We start from the raw sequence: 23,171 nt of genomic DNA, 5'->3' as shown, positions 1-23,171 counted from the left end.
CATTGTTGCATTTTGTCATGTTTCTCAGGTCTTTGTCTGAATGTCCTATGAACATTACCTGTCTTGTTCTCATGTTGTTGCTAAGGATTGTCTCATTGCACTGAAGTCACACTGGGTTAAATATTTACACTTGGGTTTTAAGGGGTTTTTTTGTTTTTTGTTTTTTTTTTACGGGTTGCACGGAAGCCCCAAACGCAATTTCATTGTTCTTTGACAATGACAATAAATAAATACTTGACTTGACTTGAAACAACTCAGAGAAAAGGAGCATCTTACCAACAGTAAAATGTCGCTACATCGGTCACTACAACCATCTTCCTCTGCTTGTCCACCACTACTATGTTCGGTTGGTTTGTCCGTCGGTCTCTGGGAGGGGCCTGTCCTTCCATGATGGTTCCTTGTCTTGCTCCTCTTCTTTCTTGTGTTTCTGCTGCCTGAGGTATTCGCTAAGCACGCAGTGAGTTGTGACTATCTTCCTGATGTACTCGTGGATGTTTGTTGTCTCATATGGAGCGTGGTTCTCACACTCACTAATCACCGGCCGCCTTCCTTTTGTTTAGCGTACAGCCTCGGGGTGAAACCCTCCATGCATGGTGGCTTCTATCGCCTCCTTTGGCCTGCTTATTATCCCAGCAGGGCAAAGGTGTTGATATCCTGGATCTTGTTATTACCATTCAGGTGACTCGGCAGGACTATGGCAGTTCACACCTGGCATACAGCTTGGTGTCATCCATGTAGAGGAAATGACCACTGCTCCATTCTCCATGGAGAAAGAGCATTTCCTTGGTGAATCCAGCATTTGATGGTGACTTTGCTATTGGAGTTAGCCTCTACTGTTGTTTGCCACATCCCCATTGAGTTCCTAATGAAGGCTCTAGGGTCCTGCTGATCTTGTACAGTTCTAGGCATTCCAGGATTCATGTGTGGGGCATTGAGTCATAGGCTTTCTTGTGGTCATCCAGGCAATCCAGTAAACAGAATGGTTAGTCTGGTCTTACTCTTGGGTGACTGCTCTGTCTACCAAGAGCTGGTGTTTCGCTCCTCTGGTGTTTCTGGCCAGTCGTTGGCTGCTGCACCCATTCTGGGTATTTTACTGTCTATGCATTTACTCTTGGCTTGTAGTTTGGTATCAAAATGCCAAGACTGCAAGACCAAAAACACTCAGCTCCCTTTTTCAGTTTGGAACCTCACTATAGTGAAAAGTGAAGCCAGTGATGCTTTTGTATATCATGGTTCCATTAATTAAGTATAAAACAGGCAATTGTGACTGACAGTCTCAGTCATGCATGCAGTGTCCTCATATTTGAAATCCACCATGTGTCATATGTTAAATTAAAAACAAACAAACAAATAAAACCATACAAACAAAAAGTCCCTCAAACTCTAATCTACAGACTCGTGGGTGACATGACCATGTCACGGCTGCTATGTTCATCTTTAATACACATTCTGTCTCTCTCATATGTTTTAAGAACTTTTCTTTTACTTTGGTAGTACATTTAAATGACATAGAGATTAAAGTAGCACCAAAATTGTAACATTTACTGTTTTAGCACTAAAACACTGAAACTGTGCAATATAAATGAAGCCTTTATACACATCTGTAGTATTCCTTGATGCTTTGATATTAATGTAGTTTTGTTTAAATTTGTGGAAATCGTAAGGTTTACTATAATTACTTTTATGGTAGTATTGTAGTATAGTTGTGTCAGGAAGGGCACTGGGCGTAAAACTGCCAAATGAAAACATACAGACACGGGAGCAGCTCAGATTAGATTTGACTCTAACTGCCAACATGAAGATGAATTAAAGGCTTTAACGTTGCTTCATTTGGATAAAGGGTAATGCAGCTTGGGAGCCTTGAGAGTTGATATAAGTGTTGGCTCTTATATCGCTGATCCGAGTCAGTACCGAGGTCATCAAAAAGACGAATTCCCATTACTGGCCTGAGTGAGCGTCCGACAGCACTTGAACGCAGCAAGACGCGGTACTGCTTGGGCGTCATGACGTCAGCGGTCGTGCCTTTCCTTCCGTATTTCGCTGAACTTTGCCGTGAATGTTTACAACCGTGTCTTCCCGCGTCTTGGCTGAACAGCAAGTTAGCGAGCGCCGGCAGCTGTATGTGGCTCATTAGTGAGTGTGGACGATGATTAAAACGGAGAGAGTGCTGCATTTGAAAAGCTGCGTGGGGCGGAAGCTCCGAGTGGTCCGGGAACACTATCTGAGAGAGCGGGTCCCCTGCTGCAGCTCACTGTGTCAGGCCGACTGTGTAAATGGTAAAATCAGCAAAATGTCACATTCACAAAAACTGCTCTTTGTTTACTGCTATAGAAGAATCTAACGTTGCTGTTAACGCAGTGCTGGCAGGTAGGGGTTTGGGGCTGTACACAATCACATGAGGAAAATAACGTCATTTTTATTATATTATACTTTGCTTCACTGTAACATGAATCGTGAAATAGCAAAGTGCATACAGTATGACCCAAAGCTAGAATTACCTCGTATGACAGTTAAATGGCAAACCTGTGCACAGATAAGAGGCAAGGGTGCACCAGTCTGACTTTGTCTAAGATATAAAACCAAAAGGTATCAGATCGGTAGCTTGTGTGGGCAGAACAATGTTATGCGATATTCCTCACTGTGAGGAAGAAACTCGTTAGAGGCAGTCAGGATGCACTCAAAGATTCCTTTCCTGAAAAAGCATGTTTTTGTTTTCCCTAAATGTACTTGCACTAGTTAATTTTAGCTCAGAATCGTTATTGATCTGTGCTTTATGGTTATGACAGTTTCTTCTTTCACTGCTCTCAGTCTTAATGTAAGTGCACATCTTCATATGCATGTAATGCATGGAGTGGGGCTGATAAGAGACAGGTGAACTGGTGTAATATTAATCAAGTTGACACAACCAACAGTGCTATCGTAAGTTCAATAAAGTGTTCGTAGTAGTTGTTAAACCAGATATATTTAATGAGAACATGCAAGTGAGAGAGTAAAGCCAACAGGTTTGTAGAGCTTTTTAGTGACGTCCACTCACTTGACCACAGTTTGTTAGAAGCATTCAGAGAAAAGCTTTGGGCACAGCAGGTGTAAAAGGCCTGCAGGCTGCCAGCTCTTTAGCTGTTGGTTTCCTTCATGCTATGATCAGCTGGTGATCTGCTGCTGACAGTAGGGATGTAAACGCAGAACAGTGTAGAACTGGATTTGCTTTTTGAGTCTGGACTGCACTGATATGTGATCCAAATACTTGATAGGGTCATCTGTAGTAAAGAACAATCACTTAAGCTTGCACATTTGTGTTTGAGATGAGAATGATCAGCACTTTTATGAAATATCAATACGAGTTCAAAAGGTTTTTTTCTGTGTATATTGTGTATATTGACTTCATCTTAATACAGATCTTCCTTGTGTTTGTAGGTTATACAGCGCCCTGAAAACATTGTGAGCAACACCTCATGTCTTTGCATTTTGCTTGGAAAATAGAAAATAGGTGCAACAATTTATTGAAATATCTGAAGACCTAAAAAGAAATCCCATTGTATAAGACGTGCCAGGTTTATGTTTATATCAAGTTTTAGGCTAATAGTGCTGCAGATATCAGCCTGTTGGTGAAAAATACTATTTTATGAATGTCAGACTGCATTATCTGTGGCATTTTTCATAGATTCAGCTAAAGAAATTGGAAAAAGATGCAATTTATTTATTTATTTTTGCTGTGTTATAATGTCTAGATATAACCCTGGTTCATCCCTCGAGTTAGGTGTTTTTTTTAATGAATGATTCATAGGTTAGGCTTAACAAATTAAAACTAAATGAAAATGTTTGGTATAATAACTGTGAATGAAAAACCATCAAGTGTCCAAAGAAAGACTTTTAGAAAGCCTGGAAAACTGCTGCGAGGCTGCTCACTGTTAATATGATGGGTCATAATCAAGATAGACTGCATTACAATAACTGGTACTGAAATATATCAAAGTAACAATAAATTTAGTTTTTGCCATATAATATGCTGATGAACATCTGGTGTGCAAATAAAGTAAAAACAAGTATTTCAAAGAGAGTGATGTGTAAGCACAATAAACTCTTTATATGGGACATTTTGGAAAATATTTAAACGCATTTCTCTGGATGTACGTCGATTCCTGTCATCTGTGCAACGTTTAGTAGGAAACAAGCAAATGTAAAAGAAGGATGCTTTTAAGTGTCTTTTAGCACAGTTGATAAAATTTCCAATAGGAAATCAAGCAAATAAAGAGCTGTAGAAAGAAGCCTTTATCGCTGAACATTGATCTTCCCAAACAGATGGAAAGCTGCTGCCCGGAGATTTGACCCACTATGTGGTGCCTGATGTTGCTGTCGTGGTCGACTACCTGGAGATCTTGGAGTTCAGAGAGCTGCAGGGCATCATCTTCACCCAGACTGCTTGCCAGGCTCTACAGAGCAAGAATCGCAGGTACAATTGTTTGGGGTTTTTTTGTTTTTGTTTTTGTTTTTGGTGGGGGGAGTTTACTGGGAAGGAAACAGGCCAGTACTGATGTTCTTTTTTGTTATTTGTGGCTTTGTTACATGGAAACTGTTTCAGTTCTTCATCATGTAGGTTTTGAACAGTCATGTAATGTTGAAGAACACATTGACCACTGAAATCAGTAAATGCTGATCCATCCCTCCTGGGTATGTGTCAGCCAGTCTCACAGGACTAACACAACCATTCACACTCGCATTTCTGCATTCACACCTATGGGCAATTTAGTGTTTCCAATTAACCTGTCACCACTAACTGCATGTCTTAAAATGCAGTTAGTGGTGATGTCATTAAAATGAATGCAACTTGTCTGCGTTGTTAACTATCCCCAAACACGGCACCTGCTTCCTGAAATGCTCAGAGTAGCTCATCTGCAACCAGTAACCAGCCGTGCTCAAAGTCTTTTAAACTACTTTCCTCCCCATTCTGATGCTCTTTTTGAATTTCTGTTTGAAATGTTGAGTTGCATTCATAATCAAGCTGTTAGCTGTGTGCCCAGCTTAACCTAGCTACACATGTTTGTAGACATTGACCAGGGGTCAGCCTCATTATATCAGAGCTCTGCTGACAAAGCTGATATAGCCTGTGACTTGAAATATGTGTCCAGCATAAACATGCAGGAGCGCTTTGGACAAACTTGATGAGCACTGTAAATAAGAAGTCCCACGTGAACTCGGGTTTCAGTCCAGTTTATTCCTGATTTGTGCTCACACAGCCATTTTAGAGTGTTGCATCATTAATGTGATGAGGCTTCACTTTGATAGTGTTAGGTGGACATCTGGTGAAACATACAGAGTTGTCATACTGAATCACTACTTACTGTTTTCCATTGACTTTAACGTACACAGCAAAGAGAAAAAAGCTTCATCGTGGACTCTCTTTGCAGTTTCACCTTTGCAGAATCGCTGAATTTTCTATACATCATCTATATTAACTCAACTAGTGATCGGGGCATTTGTAGGCCTTTATTTCTTATTTCATCTGTTTGATCAGTACAAGTGTTCATTTTTAGTGTGAAACAGCTACTACATGTACTCTGAAATGTGCCACGTTAAAGTTAGTGCAGTATAGTGTTCACACATAGTCAACATGTTTCAGAAAAAAGCAATCTGCTGCTTTAGTTCACCAACTGGGCTTTTATTGTGAAAGTCAAAGGATAACAAAGCCAGGTGTCATCCTCTTTCAATAATTTCAGATCAGGATCTTATGTTTAGGTCTAATGCATATTATCTGACAGACAAGTCTTTGTTTTATTTTGATTTTTACAAACAAGAGTGAATTTAAAAAATGAGCCAAAATGAACAAAGGAACATAAATTATGTTAGGAAAAGTCAACATACGTTGGTCTATTTTTTCTCCCTCGTGCTTCAGGGTTAACGTTCTCCTAACATCCCCACCATTCTCCCAAACTAATGAGAGGCTTTCTTGAGTGTAATTTATGATTTTATTGAATGTACTTGTTTTTGTAATGTGCGTTTGTGCAGATATTACAAGCGGCTGCAAACCCTTGTCAAAGACCCTCGACACGACTGCGTGCTGTTTGCCAATGAATTTCAGAAGTACTCTTACTGTCCACGAGAGAAGGGCGAGAGCCAGGAAAAATGGCAGACCAGGTCAGTGCTCATTATTTACCACACTCACTGAAGTGTACAGTCAAGTTGCTGCAGCACATGTAGCATAGAAATAGAGTCTATAGAGTCTTTTCCTTTCTCATTTTTTCCTCTTTGTCATGTTTTTTCTTCTACTTATACTTCTTTGACTTCATTTTGTTTTTCTGGGTCAAAGTGTGACGTTACATGTTTCACTAGGTGAAATTTGTAAATCTCATTAATTATAATGGAGATTATGCTAATAAAACATATTCAGTTCTTCAGTAAAGATGAAATACTTGCACCATGGGAAGTCCCCAATCTTGCCTATTGCAGCGTAACTAAGGGAGGATTCAGGGTCACTCAATCCAGCCCTAACTATAAATCAAAAAGGAAAGTTTTAATCCTAATCTTAATAGTGAGAGGGCGTCAGTCTCCCGTGTGCAAATAGGAAGCTGGTTCTACAAAAAAGGGCATGAAGGCTGATGCTCTGCCTCCCATTCTACTTTTGTAAACCCCACAAATAAGCCCGCAGCCTGAGAGTAAAGTGGGTGTGTAAAAGGGGTTTGATTATTCAAGACTTTTCTGTGTAAGAAGATTTTAAATTAAATTCTGGATTTAACAGGGAAGCCAGTATGGGAGAAATATGTTCTTTTGTTCTTGGACTGGATTAACTGAAGGTTTTTCAAATGATGCTTTTAGGACATCCTGATAATCATCCAATCACACAAAATGTCTTTGACTGCACCTGCTGACTACTTCTGCTCAGCAACTGTTGAAAGGAAATTGTGTTTCTAAAAATGTTAAGTCTCTGGGTTTAAAAAATATTTTGTGAAAGTGACATAAATGTATAGTTCACACGTGTGCAAAATTCATCTGGGAGATTTAAAAATGTAAACATTACATTTGAACTTTCTTTCAAATTGTGCAACAGGCCAGCGGTGCAGATGCATATGGCACTTAGAGCACACGTACTGGCTAAGATGTCAATCGAGCATTCATAGTGTTTTGTCCCAATAGGGGTTCAATGGGTAAAGGGGTCATTTTAACATTTTCAAAAATGTTTTTCCTCCACTTCAGGTAGAAAACAAGTGCAGGAACAAAGAAGTCAGGAGGACTTGTGAATGGCAGCTTAAAAGTGATTAATATTTATACCAGTTTAATAGAGAAAAGCACCAAAAGGATTTAATGAGTGTTTTTAATAATAGAGACTTGGTTGTAATGTTAATCACGATCTGACAAACTTTTATGTTGTGCCAAAAAATGAAGCTAGAAGTGCAGTGTGTTCTCATGAAATGTGTTTATTATATAGATAAGGCACTCAATTATTTATTTTTTATATTCTTTCTGTGGAAGCACCATTTGAATTACAAGTAGTGTGAAATCATAACTTCCACCTACAAAACAGCAAAAACTTAGTGGGATATGTTAAAGATTACTGCTTTAGCGGGCAATTTGCTTTCATGCATCTTATGCTAAACTTGTGAGTTCATTTAATGTGTGTGTGTGTGTGTGTGTGTGTGTGTGTGTGTGTGTGTGTAGGTGTGTGTACTCAGCTGCAGTGTGGTACTACAACCACCTGGCAGGAATGATGAATATAGTGATGATCACTGAGGATCCTGAGGCCGTAGCTCAGTTCAGCAGCCTGACGTCTGGAGTGTACGTCATCTCCGTCCAGGTATATGAAATACCTTTATAATACCATCTACTCTATATCGGCTTCTTATATGTAGCCACCTTACAGGGATTTATCATCATGCATTTAGAGAAACACGTGGTTTGAACACCTAAAACTGAAAGTCAGCTCTTTGTGTTAAAGTCGTTGTGTTGGAGCCTATATGATGGAACAGTTGGTTGGTCTGTATTATTTCACTAATCTTCAGTAGGACTATTGTAGCATGTAGCAGGCATGGGTTTTTGAAACACTTACATTTTTGGCAGCAGTATTAGAACAGTCTCACTTAGAAGTGAAATTGGTGGTTGTTGTCAAACTTTCGGTCATTACACATGATTTCTTGGTTAAGTGACAAAATGTAAATATATGTGGCATTTAGTCTGTTTACATACGGAGAGCTGCACTTTGTTTTTCAATTCATGTCAGCCTAGCAAGCATGCTGTGGTTGTATAAAACACAGTGACAATGAGTCAGAAAACTATTAAACTAGTATGTAAATGAGAATTTCGCTAAAGGTGAAGGTCACAGCCTTGTTTGTAATTGCACTGATTGATCCGAGCTCTGTCAGAAAAAAACAGTTACACTTTTTACCTATTTGTCGATACACTGGTATCGCCATTTAAAATGGTCAATAAATGACAGTTAAAGTAAAGAAGAGAGGTTAGAAACAGCCTTTAGCCATGTTATGGGTATTGATATTATATGTTTGGCTTCACAGGTACTCTGCATCTTCCCTCTTGGCAACGTGTTTGGAACGCCGCAAACACGAGTCGGTCAGAGAGTAAACTCATTGCTCAATAAGGACTGATATCAAGTCTGATGTTTATTTAAAGGAAAAAGAGCAGTACATGCTAGTAGCCGTGAAATTAATATTACATCGCTTTCTATTGTGATACATTTTTGATACATTGCTGCCAGATTTGTATATTTTTATCCAAACATACGTACCCGGGTATTTTTGAAAACGCAGATTTTTCTATGTGTTTGCGCCTTTCGTCCACACGTAAACGGCGTTTTCGGTCACTGAAAACAGAGATTTTCAACCAGAATTGGTAGAATTCATTTAAATTGGTTGGTTTCCTAAAACGGTCGTGGCGTTTAAGCACGGTCCAACAATTAACAACAGGGTTGAGGTTGTTGCTTTGGGAAGCCCATTCCAAAAACTCGCTTTATTTATTCTGAAACCAGTTCTTATATCTATTTAACTATTATTGTAATATTAATACTGAGGACGTCTAACTGTATCAAAAGGTTTAAGCATCTGGCTGTTGATTTGAGGTGAATTTGAAAGATTTTACTCTATTTCTCTTTCTCGAACCTGATAAGGTTAAGTGGAAGAGGATCCAAAACTTAGGCCCTTGAAGGGATGTTACTGGAACTAAGAAGGCCAACTGAAGTAATTTATTTCTTGACCTGTGTGTTTTTCCTTTGCCAGGATTATTTGCAAAGCTTCTGGTCAGATCTGCAGGCAGCCCATGAACTGTTTAGCTCCATTTCTCAGGCACAACAAGAGACAGAGGGCGACGATGGGGAGAAAGAGTTTCCCGAACATCTTCCCGCTGAAGTCCTGGAGGCTGGTATAAAGTCTGAACGTTACATTCAGGTAAAAATGTACCAACCTGTTGTTGGGTCTAACGCTCAAACCCCGCTGACTCAGCGCTTTCTTTTACTTGCTGCAAGGGGAGAAGCTCTTCATCTGATCTTAGCCCAACTCCAGCCTTCCCTCAAAGCCCTTTTATTAACTTCAGTGGTCACACAAACATCAACATTAATGATGCGACAGATAAGACACGCACATGTGAACGTGTGTCTCTGCAAGAGTGAACATGTGATGTGTGTGTATGTGAATGTGTCTCTGTGAGCATGTGATGTGATCAGTGATGTGTGTGTGTGTAGAAAACAGAGGTGAGCATTCATGCTAAAGATCTGATCATCTTGTGCAATGACAAACATATTGATCCACAATTCTCTAACTCCTGTTTTAAGTATACCGGATCTCTCTTTAAAACACGAGTTTAAAACAACTGCAGGAACAAAGTTTAAATATTTTAGTAGCTTTAAGCCTGTTCATTTTTCAGAGAAACTGCAGGTACCTTTAATACATATACTAATCTATACTAACGAAATACACTGATGAGTGTAGGGAGTGTGCTGAGGAGGTAGGAGTATTTGAGGGGCTGACGAATAAAGAAAATGAGATGAAGAGCAGGACTGTTATTGAATGAAGAAGATATGAACTGTCTCTAAGTTTTCTTGCAGTTTAATTTTAAAGGAGAGAGACAGAAAAAACACATCATTATTATTATTATTATTATTTTAAAAAGTCATAAAGGGATTGGCAAGTTATTTTCAGTGAGTCCCCAAGCAAAACATGGCTTAGTATTTGGGGTAGAGACCTTTGTTGCCAGTGGTAAGACTTTTCTTGGTATCAAGTGGAGTAGTCAGAGGGTGACGATGGGGAGAAAGAGTTTCCTGAGGCAGATGGACATCTGCGTCTAAAGGTCAAAGGTCACTCTTTCGAGGATGCCAATGTTCACATTTTGGACAGAGAGGACAGATGGTTTGAAAGAGGAGTGAAAGAAGCATCTATGTCCACTGTGAGCGACCATCTTTGAACAGAGGCGGGGCTTACGACACCAACTCTCTGCCATCTATAATCCAGTTTTGAGATCCTTCCCAGACGCCTTAACGCCCACTCACATCCTGGGCCATCTGACATCAGGAATTCGCCTGATAAGGTGGGGCCAGGTTTCACAATGAACACACCCGAAACTCTGGCTGATTGGGACCCACGCCCAGTTTCACACCTTGGCTCAGGCGATTAGAGGATCATCAGGGGGTCCTTTTGTCCCTCTGTGGGGGGTCACTCCCACTAGGTTTATATCTGGGACTCTCCACCATTTGACCTTAGAACTGAAGAAGCTTCTCGGATGAGAGGTGAAACGTCTTCAAGCAACTTAAAGAAGTCCAGACGCTTTTCTTTGCAAGCTCCTTTGACTACGATGACCTGGATGACTGAGAACCTTCACAGACAGTTTTTGGTTGATATTCTATCGCTCTCCATTAAATGAAACTAACATTAAAGAAATAACATGAATAATTGTTCTTTCTTTGTAACTGAGGAAACCTACAAATTCAGCAGTGATAATTATTTCCCCAACTGTACCTGAGCAGGTATGGAGATGTCACAAAGAGAAGGCAGTGGAGTTTTTCACCAGATTGTTTAACACAACCTCAGTGGCAGAAGAGTAAATGTCTTGTTTCATTCCTTTTTACTAGGGTACACTGAATGTTAACAAGCATCGGGCACAGAACGAGGCTTTCGTCAGGCCGAAGAACTTCTCAACCAAGAGCACAGGTGAAAACGCCTTACATTTTCAAAACAGGTGGAACAGACACATTAAACTTATATTTGCTAGACGTTTCTGATCTCTTCTCCCGACTTTGACCCCCCCCTATCCATCTTAGATCTGACTTGGGATGTGCTTGTGTATGGTCGAAAAAATCGAAACAGAGCGGTGCATGGGGACGAGGTTGTGGTGGAGTTGTTGCCCAAGAACGAGTGGAGAGGGAGGGACACAGCCCTGACTGATGGGGATGAAAAAACTGGAGAGGACAATGAGAGTACACCTCTGCCAACAGGTGGGAATGTTTGTACTCCATTCATTCACATTTGATTTATTTTTGTATTTAATGATATTTTGTGTATTATATTTTCTGTCTGATTTGCCTAAAATATGTTCAGGATATCTCACAAATAAGTAATGAAAACAATGAAGCATCTTGATCGAACCACATGAATGGTTCGATCCGTGGCTCCCCGAGTCTGCAAGCCGAGTATCTTTGGGAAAGATACTAACCCCAAGTTGCTCTCCGATGCATCCATTGGAGTATAGTGAGTGTGAATGTTGCTTAGTAAGCACTTAAACGCATAGAAGGAAGTGCTTGTGTGAATGGGGTGATTGGGTGAGAGTAGAAAAGAGCTGTATAAGAATTAGTCCATTCACCATTCTTGTTTATATCACCTGCATGAAGCAACATTATAAGAACATATTTGGGTGAAATAACATTTGGAAGCTATTTTCTGGACAGGCATTCACAATTAAACTTTTTTTAAAGTTGCTACTGATTTTTATTACAGTTCTGGTGTAATTTGGCACAACTGAACCTCTTCTCCATGGTTCCATTCGTCAGGGAATAGCTTCTTGACAGCCACATTTCCAGAGATTCAAATAACGATGAAGTTTCGTCGAACAACTCAAGGGCCAAATGCATCTCTCAAGTTCTGTGTCACGTCTTTGCTGGTTTTTCCTGCTTTTTAATGACATGGCAGATATTGTTCATCTTCTGTAGAATTTTTTTTACGTCTGACACCTTTTCTTTCGTCCAATACAAAAGAAAGTTTTAAGTCTAGGAGACACAAATGGCAGGGAACGCATCCTGAGCTTCCACTAACATACAGTTCCCTTTACCAAACACAACAGAACAGAGACAGACGGGGCCCCGTAAGTTTGCCAGTGTAACCTCGCAAATGACAAAAGAGAGAAAGAAAGAAAAACACTAATTAATTAAGCACACAACTCAGGGCCCAGTATTCAAAAGGCGAGGAACACTCCTGCAACTATACACGTGGACTCGCACAAATAATCAATAATCTTTTCAGCTGTGGCAGACCTAGAACAGGGAGGGATAGTTCAGGTGCAAAAATACTGTTTTAGCTTGTCACACTTTTAATTTGGCTAATGGGAACACCCTGTGTTTTTACATAAAAAATATGCAACACATAAAATACATTTTAATCTAACTGGAGGCAATTGACCATTGTTAACCCTTCTTATTGTTATTATTTTTACACACGAGGTCCTAAGGACAAAAAACTTCCCCCCCCTGCGGGCGGTCAATCCTTCAAGCTCAGGTCCTCTACCAGAGGCCTGGGAGCTTGAGGGTCCTGCGCAGCATCTCTGCTGTTCCCAGGACTGCGCTCTTCTGGACAGAGATCTCAGATGTTGTTCCCGGGATCTGCTGGAACCACTCGCCTAGCTTGGGAGTCACCGCACCGAGTGCTCAGGTTACCACGGGGACCACTGTTACCGTCACCTCCACATCTTCTCAAGCTCTTCTCTGAGCCCTTGGTACTCTAGCTTCTCATGTTCCTTCGTCCTGATGTTCCTGATGATTGCTAAATCTGTCACTACAGCCGTCTTCCTCTGCTTGTTCACCACCACTATGTCCGATTAGCCATCACCATTTTGTCCGTCTGTATCTGGAAGCCCTGAAGCATCTTAGCTCGGTCATTCTCCACCACCCTTGGGGGCATCTCCCATTTTGACCTCGGGACTTCCAGGTTATACTCGGCACAGATGTTCCTGTACACTATGCCGGCCACTTGGTTATGGCGTTCCATGTATGCCTTGCCTGCTAGCATCTTGCACCCTGCTGTTATGTGCTGGATTGTCTCAGGGGCATCTTTACGCTTGTATCTGGGGTCTTGACTGACTGGTCTGGTAGACCCCAGCCTCTATGGATCTTGTACTTATGGCTTCATGTGCTGCCATTATTAGTGCCTCTGTGCTCTATTTCAGTCCAGTCCAGCCACTGGTAGGATTTCTGGATGTGAGCTAGTTCTTTTATCTGTTGGTGGTACTGTGCAGGATCCTGTCCTTCCATGATGGTTCCTCTTCTTGCTCCTCTTTCTTGGGTTTCTGGTGCCTGAGGTATTCACTAAGCACACCTGAAGCCCCTACCAGTCAAAAGTGTGGACACGCCTTTTTTTTAGTGGTTTTTCTGTCATGGCCTGGTACTTCTACATAGTAGATTCTCACTGAAGGCATCAAAACTATGAATGAACACATATGTAATTATGTAGTACATATGTATATACCGGCTCCCCCCAGTGCTGTGTTCTTTCTCCTCTGCTCTTCTCCCTGTACACTAACTGCTGCACCTCCACCCACCAGTCTGTCAAGCTAATCAAGTTTCTAGATGACACCACCGCTATTGGACTCATCTCGGACGGGGACGAGTCTGCCTACAGGAGGGAGGTTGAACGTCTGGTGTCCTGGTGCAGCCACAACAACCTGGTGCTGAATGCCCAGAAGACAGTGGAGATTATTGTGGGCTTCAGGAAGCACACAGCCCCACTCCCCCCCATCATCCTGACTGACACCCCCATCACCTCTGTGGACTCATTCCGCTTCCTGGGTACCACCATCACCCAGGACCTGAAGTGGGAGCCTCCGTCACCTCCGTCATAAAGAAGGCTCAGCAGAGGATGTACTTCCTGAGGCAGCTGAAGAAATTCAACCTGCCAACACGGACGATGATGCAATTCTACACTGCAATCATCGAGTCCATCCTCACTTACTCCATAAATGTCTCTCTGTACTGATGTCTGACATTTAACCCCACAGGTCGTATTGTAGGGATCCTGCAGAGGAACTGGAGAGACTACGTGGTAACTTTCCCCACTAGGGATGGGATTCAGTCCCAGAGCAGGAATTCCCAGCGGATACTGACCATACCTTGGGACCAGCGTATTCCTAAAATCCGCATCAGTACTCAACAGGCTGAAGCTCTGCAGGTCTGACTTGACTTACATCTATAGGTTGATTTTATTTTCATGATGTACATTATGGCTTAGTCACATGAGTAAAAATAGGACGGCACCTGCCTTGTAACAAAGAAAAAACGCTGCTTTTCCAGTGATTGCAGTGAATATTTTGCATTCAGCGTTCAATTACAAGTAGTTACGGCAACCAACTGGTCGATCAAAGGTTGAGAATACAACACTGTCAACCTCTGGATGAACGCTTTCAAGGTGATTGCCTTGAAAAGCAGGACTTTGCACCCTTTAAATAAAAGTAACTGACTGAGAGTAGTTGCAGAATTAGTCCCCGTCTTCCAAAGAAGCATTTCAAAGCCAACAATATTGCAAATTCATTGCACATAGCAACACCGATCTTGTTTGCGCTCCAGTCTCTAGTGTTACTATAGCATTATGCTTTTGTCTCATAGTGTGACCAGTGTTTACTAAGTGCTGTCTCATTTCTATCCCTGTCTTCTCATCCTCACCTAGGACCACAGAGTTGTGGTGCGCATTGATTCATGGGAAAGCACGTCATTCTATCCCAACGGCCATAGTGTACGGGTTTTGGGTCGAGCTGGAGAGCTTGAGACTGAGGTCCAGACCATCCTCCTAGAGAACTGCATCCATATTCTTCCTTTCTCAGACGCACAGGTGAGAGCACCTACGTTAGAGATAAATTCAAGTTTTTACATCTCTAAAAGGCAAATTCCACAAGCCTATATAGTATGTTTCACCTTTCGTATTTAGCTGTTGTGAACCCATCAGCAATTATTGTGAATATAAATATTATGATAAAATGTGATTTTTTTTGATGTCTATAAATTGCAATTAAACAGTTAAATTCAACCATAATTGACGCAAATGGTGGCAAATACCCATCTACACAGTTTGGAAATACTTTGGTGAGTAATTTGCTTCATCCTGTGTGATAAAACTTGCAGGATTCTAGTAAGTTAAGTAATTTCAGAAAATATGTTTTTGTTACTAATTCCCAGCTCTGGTTGTACTTTGGATGTAGGTTTTTGATTGTTAAGGATTAATAAGCTTCAGAATTGTCCAAAAACAGCTGGACATTATTAAAACATTATTACCAAATCACCAAGCAGTGAAAGAACCCTAGCAGCTCCATATACCAAAAGCTTGGGGAAAAAAAGAGTCTGGACTTTTTCTTGAAGATGTTTCACCTCTCATCTGAGAGGTTTCTTCAGTTCTAGGAGAAACTGGTGCAGAGTCCCAGATTTTAAGCCCTATGGGAGTGTCCCCCAGGAGAGATGGACCCCCTAATGATCCTCTACCTAATCACACGAGCCAAGGTGTGAAAATGGGTGTGGGTCACAATCAGCCAAGTATTCGGGTGAACCCACTGTGAATCCTAGCCCCACCCTATCATGTGATTTCCTGAGGTCAGATGGCCCAGGATGTGAGTGGAAGCGTCTGGGAAGGGATCTCAAAACTGGATTATAGATGGCAGAGAGTTGGTGTCGTAAGCCGCTGCCTCTGTTCAAAGATGGTCGCTCACAGTGGACATAGATGCCTCTTTTACTTCTCTTTCAAACTATGTCTTCTGACAGCTGAGTCTTGTCTCATTTTAAGAGCTTCCTTTACATGTGTGTGTTCCCTCTTTTTCCCTTCAGGCTTAGAGGGAACATGTTCTGCCCGGTGGTGTAGGGTCCTGATTACTCAAAGTTTGTGTTCCAGAGGGTGATGGGAGTCAAACAGGAGGTACTGGTCCGTGTGTGTGGGCTTCCAGTAAACTTCATGTTGAGGTTTCCATTCTCTTTAATGCGCACGGCAAAGTCCAGGAATGGCATACTGTTATCCTTTGTGTCTTCCCTGGTGAGCTTTGTTTTTATCCACAGCGTTGATGTAAACAGTGAAGGATTCTACTTCCTGGGTTTTGATTTTGACCCATGTGTCATCAACATATCTGTACCAGTGGTTAGGTACTGTCCCTTTAAAAGAGCCAACAGCCTTTCTTTCCACCAGTTACTCCTAGACCTGAAGAAGCTTCTGACAGGTGAAACGTCTTCAAGGAACTTATAGAAGTTTGGACGCTTTTCTTTCCAAGCTCCTTAGACTACGATGACCTGGATGACTGAGAACCTTCACAGACTTATATGACCAAAAGGTTTGCAAGTTGACAGCTCGGTCCATAATAACCCTTAATGTGGTCACCCTACTGTCAGCTTACTTGGCTAAGCTCTTTCAGGACATTGGCCACCTGCTTGATAAGGGCACCTGTATGCATTTTCCCCTTCTCAACCTCATACCAGTGATACTGAGTGGGGTGAGGGAGGAGTAGCTGTCTCTCATTTTTATAGATCCCATACTGGCCCATCAGGCCATTGATGGCAGAACTAGCTTTTCTGTTCCACTACTGGCCATGACCATTGCCTTTGAACATTGACTTGGCGTGATTTTTTTCTTCCACATCCCAAATGGTCAGCACTCTGGGCGTGGCACACGAGTGGCTGATTTAAAATGAAGCAGGTCTCTCTCTGAGAGTCATTGTGAACATTCAGAATGCTAGATCACTTTCTACATGCTCATTTTATGAAGTATTTGAGAGATTCCTTATCTATACTCTGTTTAGGGATGGGTATCGTTTAGGTTTTATCCGATACCGGTACTTTTGAAACTGTGCGGGTGCTTAAATGGTGCTCTAACCGTTGCTTCCTTCTCTCACCCCAACCGGTCGCAGCAGATGGCCGGAGGTTTCTTCCTGTTAAACAGGAGTTTTTCCTTCCCACTGTTGCCAAAGTGCTGCTCATAGGGGGTCATATGATTGTTGGGTTTTTCTCTGTATCTATGAAGCGCCTTGAGGCGACTTTTGTTGTGATTTGGTGCTATATAAATAAAATTGAATTGAATTGAATTGCTTAAAGAATGGAGAACACAAACTTTGTCCAAAAACCTCTTATGTTTTTATTTTTAGCAGTCTCTTTTTTCTGCAAAATGATAACCAAGTTAGCCTTTTCTTTTGATACAACATACCTACTTTGTTTGGAACCGGTGAATAATGGAAAACATGTTTAGCTGTTTGTTTTTTTTGTAAAAAGATAACGGTGTTAGATTTTTCTGCAGCTACAGGGCATGTATGGTATCACTCTATCAAACAAGAAGACAGTCGCATGTAACTACGACGGTGTTTGCTAGTTCACCTTACATGCATTAATGTAATAACGTGGTTAGCCTACTCAACGTAAATTACACACGAACAACATTAAGCTCCTCACACAGAGAAGAACGGCTGCTGCTGCATCATCATCCGTCTGCTACACTGGCAGGGCTAGGGGCCAGGACTCTCCTCTTCGGGTTTTTGGGGGATGTTGCTAACTCCAGGTCCAATAACAGGCAACCCACCCGCAGCAGATGTGCTCGGTGTGAAGTCTCGCAGCAAGCTATCAAATACGATGCATTTCTCTGCTTTTAAAAAAACGCTATGCGTCGCCAGGTGTTTCATCGGATTCGAGGTGTTACCTCCTTTGACAGTATCACAGTATCACCTTAAAGCACTTGTTGCAGGCTGCTGAGTTTGCATATTTTGCTGTGAAGTACAGCCAGACTTTTGACCGCTTTGCCTTGGACATTTAATCTGTAGCTCTGCTCTCAAAGAACATACGTACCTGGACCCGCCTACTATCCTCGGAAACGTAAAATGATTGGCTAGAATCCAAAGTGTATGACATCTCAAGAAAAAAAAAAGCCACCCGTATCCGGTATACCCGCACCCAATGTTCCCTCTAATTTTTCATGTGTCTGAGTGAACGCACAAACTCCCTGAGCGATCCCTTGGACCACTGTGAGCAACAGCAGACGTGTGCACGGTGGTGACGCCAGCATTGAATCCATGCAAGTTACATGGTTTATTAAAATAATAAAATTACAGCATTTACATTTATGTTAGACTACTTTTAATTAACTATTTTAGCCCACTTACAATGAAAATTAAAAACAATTCTTGTTCATGACCTGTGTAGTATGTTAACACTATTGGAAATAAAAATAACTTGAACTCCAATTCTGAAAACACAAGTTTCTTTTGTTTTTTTTTCATAAAGCTCTGACTTGTATTATGAGTCTGTGGTCTGGGAGAGAGTCTGTAACTCTGTCTGCAAAATACAGTAAATAATGACCAATGTTGGGTAATTAATTATATAGTTACTTCTTCAAAAAAGTTACTGAGTTATGCAAACAACAAAGTTTTTTGCAGCTGTTTACCTAAAAATGCAGCCAAGGCGTTTTTTTAAATAAACATTTTAAATTATTTAGAGAACAATCATCAAATTGCATCAAATCTGATGCCACACAAATTATTTGTGCCACTCCAAAAATAATTTCTGTCAACTATGAGATGAAGGAGAACAACAGCCTGATACCTGCAGGCCTGACAGCAGCAGATGTGTCACTGCTGTAACACCTGTAACACTCAGCAGTCGCCTCATTGTTCTGACACACACTAAACGTCGCCACGCCGCTTTGCTCGCTAAAACACCGGTGTCGGCACATAAGGACGCTGTCAGAGCCTGTCAACGACATTGATTAGCTGCGTATATACGAATGTGAATCGCATTACTGGCTGGATCCCATACGGGAGCAGCCAGTCACTGACTAACACTGCAAAACAGACTTGTTAAAGTATTGATTTTAATTTCAATTCAGGTTAGATTTTTTTTTTTGTGCGCAACGCAGATTTTCTGTGCGCAGAGACCGTGCCAGCAGTGCGCAATTGTGCACACACACAGCTTCGAGGGAACATTGCCGGTACCCATTCCTAACTCTGTTCCACATGTGTTATGTTTCCTTCAGGATTAGCTAAATAAGAGAGGATTATTTTCCATTTATTAAACTGCATTTAGCTACTCTTTCATATCACATTTACTTTGGGAATGCACCAATTGGTCCACATCCTGTTTATGCAGGGCCCACTTTTAAACGGTAAATTGCTGAAAATGTAGCCATATATAGCGCTTTTCTGTGTCTTGCACTCCTTTGCATAGATTGAAGCATCTGTGTGTTCCTGTTTTGTTGAGTGTATCTGTCTGTGTGGCTGTTGAAGGCTACTGAGAGTGTGACCTTCACAGTTCACCAGAGGACCATCTATTACATTTGTTAGGTTATGCGTTTTTGATATTATTGCATCCTCACTGGCACACTCAGTCCTTAGTGTGGGCTTACCCTGCTCCATACCTTGTTAAGGATAAAGAACTTACAACCTGGAAGTAGATTATATCTCCCATAGTGAGATACAGAGAATGGTTGCTTACCAGGGTAACTCTGGTTTTCTGAAACCCAGGTGATGTTTGGTTTTCACCTCCAAACAATCGCAGTCAGAGATCAGGTGAAAGAGGAAAGAGCAGAGAGCGTCAAAATAAAAGGGAAATTATGGGAGCAAACACCAGAGTTTAACAATTGTTCATCACTAAATACAGTACAGATATTTTAATAAGGAGAGGTTATTTGAAAGAATGAAATTGATTTACTGATGAACAGAATTTAAACAGGTGATTTGCCGTTAGACTCAGATGGCCTATCTCAGCGGAACAGAACCCCGTCTGTGAAAAGGATTAGAGCAGGAGCCCCGAGAGCCTGGAAGCTGGTGGTGGAATGGTTGAATGGAGCATGAGTGATGAGATGAGGCGTGTACAAGGAAGAATAACCGAGGACACAGCATGAATGCTGATTGGCCTGGAGAAGGTGATTGGACTAGACCACTTCAGGAACGCCTTTAGCCACACCTCACCAGGTGTAGACAATCGGCAGTTAAACCTAGGCAACACCTGAAGACAACTGCATTTCCACTGTAAGGAGTGTAAGGGTTGCAATGGGCTGTAACAAAGGACAAGCACAGATGAGTCCACTATCATAGACTGGAACATCATTCATAACTTTTTATGTTATAAAGGGGGTGGCAGTAGAGCTTCTGTGATTGGTCACATCAGAGAGTGCTTGGTTATCAGAGAGTTACCATAGTAACCAAAGGTTTTAAAGATTGCAATATAGCTATTGTTGTCCAGAGGGGCCGATGGTGCGATATGGCAGCCTGGCTTCTGTCAGTCTGCCCCAGGGCAGCTGTGGCTACAACTGTAGCTGCCTCCACCAGTGTGTGGATGAATAGTGGCATTGTAAAGCGCTTTGGGTGCCTTGGAAAGCGCTGTATAAATCCAATCCATTATTATTATTATTATTATTATTATCAAATCAACAAAATATTAAAGAATCATTAAATATGTGGAATAGTTCATTCTTTCCTTTTTTCATCAGTGGTTTACACACTGGCTTGCAGGCAAAATGTCACTGGTTCGATTGCAACCGGAGATACAAATCAGGGTTGTGCCTGGAAGGGCATCTGGTATAAAACTCTGCCGTATCAAAAGATGCTGAGCTATCAGGTGTGGTGACCCCTTGTGACAAGGGAGCAACTGAAAGTGAAACAGTGTTTTGCTTTGTCTTTGTGTAAAGTGTCCTTGAGTGTTTTGAAAGGCGCTTAATAAAATGTATTATTATTATTATTATTATTATTATTAATGTTTTGTATAGAATCATAACAAAATGTGAAAAGTTCAAAAGACTATGCGGCTGTTTAGCTGTGCCTGTCCGTCTGCCATCAGCTGAGAGAGATGCCGGTCAACTCTCTGGAGAAGCCGTGGACGGTAGACCCCTCTGAGGTGGCAGAGCGGCGGGATCTTAGGGACAGTCGCCTGGTGTTCAGCATCGATCCACGCGGCTGTGAAGATGTAGACGACACGCTGTCTGTACACAAGCTCCCCAACAGAAGGCTGGAGCTGGGAGTTCACATTGCTGATGTCACTCACTTTGTCAAAGAGGGTTCGCTCACAGACTTGGAGGCACGTTCAAGGTGAGGAACTGGTTGGAGTGGTTGGGTAGAGTAGGTGGGATATAAAAGGATAAAAGAAAATTACAGCATCTTGCATAAGTGTTCAGAGGAACTTTCAGAAGTACAAAGAGGCAAGAAAGTTGTTGCCTGAATTAATGTTGCATCAGCAGCATGCCTTGTAGCGCAATTATAAATAACACAGAGGGCCACCTTAAATAAGGCTCGTGTCTGATGTGAAGCATTAAGCCTTAAATGTCTATCATTTAATCACATGTAGAAGGACTTCACAGGGTCCATGATGGCTTTGAAAGTATCACTGGCACCAGGAATTGAACCAATGGTCAGCACGTTGTTGGTTCAATCCCTGGTGCCTTCGGGCTTCATGTTAAAGTCACCTTGCACAAAATACTTAACCCCCAAATTTCCCTGGATGCATCCATTAGTGTGAGTGTGCATGTGAGAGAAAATGCTTAAAGGTATAGACTAACGCGCTGTATGAATATGTGTGCGAATGGACGAATGCTGGTCGTGCTAAAAGGTGGTTGGGGTTCTCACAGTAGAGAACTGCTACACACAGAACACAGTGGTCCATGTTGTTACGAAGAACTTGTGCTCATTTTGAGTACGATGCCATTAACAGGACAGGGGAATGTTTCCGCTGTGGGAAAGCCTGAGTGATTTTCACTGTGGCCTTCATAAACATATATTACTACGGGACATGGCAGCCATACTTGTACACAACATTCAACCAGAAGGTCATGCAGCAAAAAAAGGAAAAATGAGTCCGCTTCCAACTAAATTAGTTTTATTCTACTGAGTGGTAGAAGTAAAGAACAGTGTGTCACACATCATTTGTTTTCAGATCCCCTTTGTACAGTTACGGGTGTCAGGAAAACACCGGAGGTCACATGATGGCATGTGACCTTGAGTACCTGATGTTAATGGTTTGTCTATAATTGGCTTTCAGTGCATCTTATTAAATGATGATACAAGACAGTTGAACCACAGTAATAGAACAAGAAGATATTCATCTGTGTTTATGTCCAGATATATGCACATGTTCTGATTTATTTATTTATTTTGTGCTGTATTGTACAAATGAATAAAACTGAGTTTAAAATATCTGCAGTAAATGAAGTGAAGGTCGGGGCTGCAAAAGTAATGCTTGCACTTGATCTCCACAAATTTTCCTTCCTGGGAACATGCAGCGATGACACCATGTGACAGGGAAGCAGCCCAAAAAAATTTGTGTCACAGCTGAACGGCCGACAAATCTGCAGCAAATGCATTCTGCTGTCATCTCGGTGTAATCTCACTATAATCCAAAATCTCTACGGAATTCTTTCAGCACCTTGTTGAGTCTTGGAAGTGAAGAAAGGAGTGTTCAGAAGGCAGAAGTGTCTAACCCAGTGCTAATAAAATGTATCTGATAAAGTGTAGTCTGCAGATAAATTAGTAAGAAGGTCCATGAAGTGCATGTCGTTTTTTAAAGGCAGCAGCAGCAGCAGCAGCAGCATGTACAGAAGATGATTGAGAGCCGAGTGAGGAGAGAAACTCCGTGTAGACTGTTAACAACGTGCACTTATAAAATAATACTGAAATCTTACTATATATTTTTTATGTTGTGATTTTTAATGTAGTTTTGGTCCTCTGCTTTCTCTCTGACTTACTCTAAAATTCCATTTTACATTTCATAGCTGTCCACAAAGCAGCGTGCAGATCACCCACCTGTCCAGCTCGCCTCCACACTTTAAAGAAGTAAATTAAAATCTCATGATTGTGGTTTGAAGCCTTAAATTCTATTTCAGAAAATGGGAAATATTTATTAAATCATAAGAAAAACATTTTGCTTATTTATTTCATCCTTCCTGACTTATTAATAAACAGAAGGATGAAAATGACAAAGGTGGAACAAACTCTGAATATTTAGTACTTATTTTCAAATTATGTCTCACTTTTGATTA

At 41.4% G+C, this 23,171-nt stretch overlaps 1 protein-coding gene across 1 annotated transcript in view; it reads left to right on the top strand.

Moving 5' to 3' along the window:
- The first annotated feature begins 2,051 nt into the window (after window positions 1-2,051).
- dis3l (DIS3 like exosome 3'-5' exoribonuclease) overlaps window positions 2,052-23,171 on the top strand; it is a 29,400-nt gene continuing 8,280 nt past the window's right edge. Inside the window, exons 1-10 of the mRNA XM_085358710.1 lie at window positions 2,052-2,276; window positions 4,300-4,450; window positions 6,004-6,132; window positions 7,651-7,786; window positions 9,219-9,386; window positions 11,063-11,141; window positions 11,252-11,425; window positions 14,194-14,363; window positions 14,859-15,020; window positions 20,981-21,228. Of these exons, the coding sequence (XP_085214836.1) occupies window positions 2,147-2,276; window positions 4,300-4,450; window positions 6,004-6,132; window positions 7,651-7,786; window positions 9,219-9,386; window positions 11,063-11,141; window positions 11,252-11,425; window positions 14,194-14,363; window positions 14,859-15,020; window positions 20,981-21,228 (1,547 nt within the window). The 5' untranslated portion in view covers window positions 2,052-2,146. The remainder of the gene's footprint in view (window positions 2,277-4,299; window positions 4,451-6,003; window positions 6,133-7,650; window positions 7,787-9,218; window positions 9,387-11,062; window positions 11,142-11,251; window positions 11,426-14,193; window positions 14,364-14,858; window positions 15,021-20,980; window positions 21,229-23,171) is intronic.

Source organism: Diplotaxodon limnothrissa, linkage group LG1 (genome assembly GCF_057381915.1).
Source record: "Diplotaxodon limnothrissa isolate DT_005_m linkage group LG1, D_limnothrissa_male_GT1.1, whole genome shotgun sequence".
NCBI lineage: Eukaryota > Metazoa > Chordata > Actinopteri > Cichliformes > Cichlidae > Diplotaxodon > Diplotaxodon limnothrissa.
The sequence above is the reverse complement of the archived record's forward strand: the minus strand, read 5'-3'. Positions and strand labels throughout refer to the sequence as shown.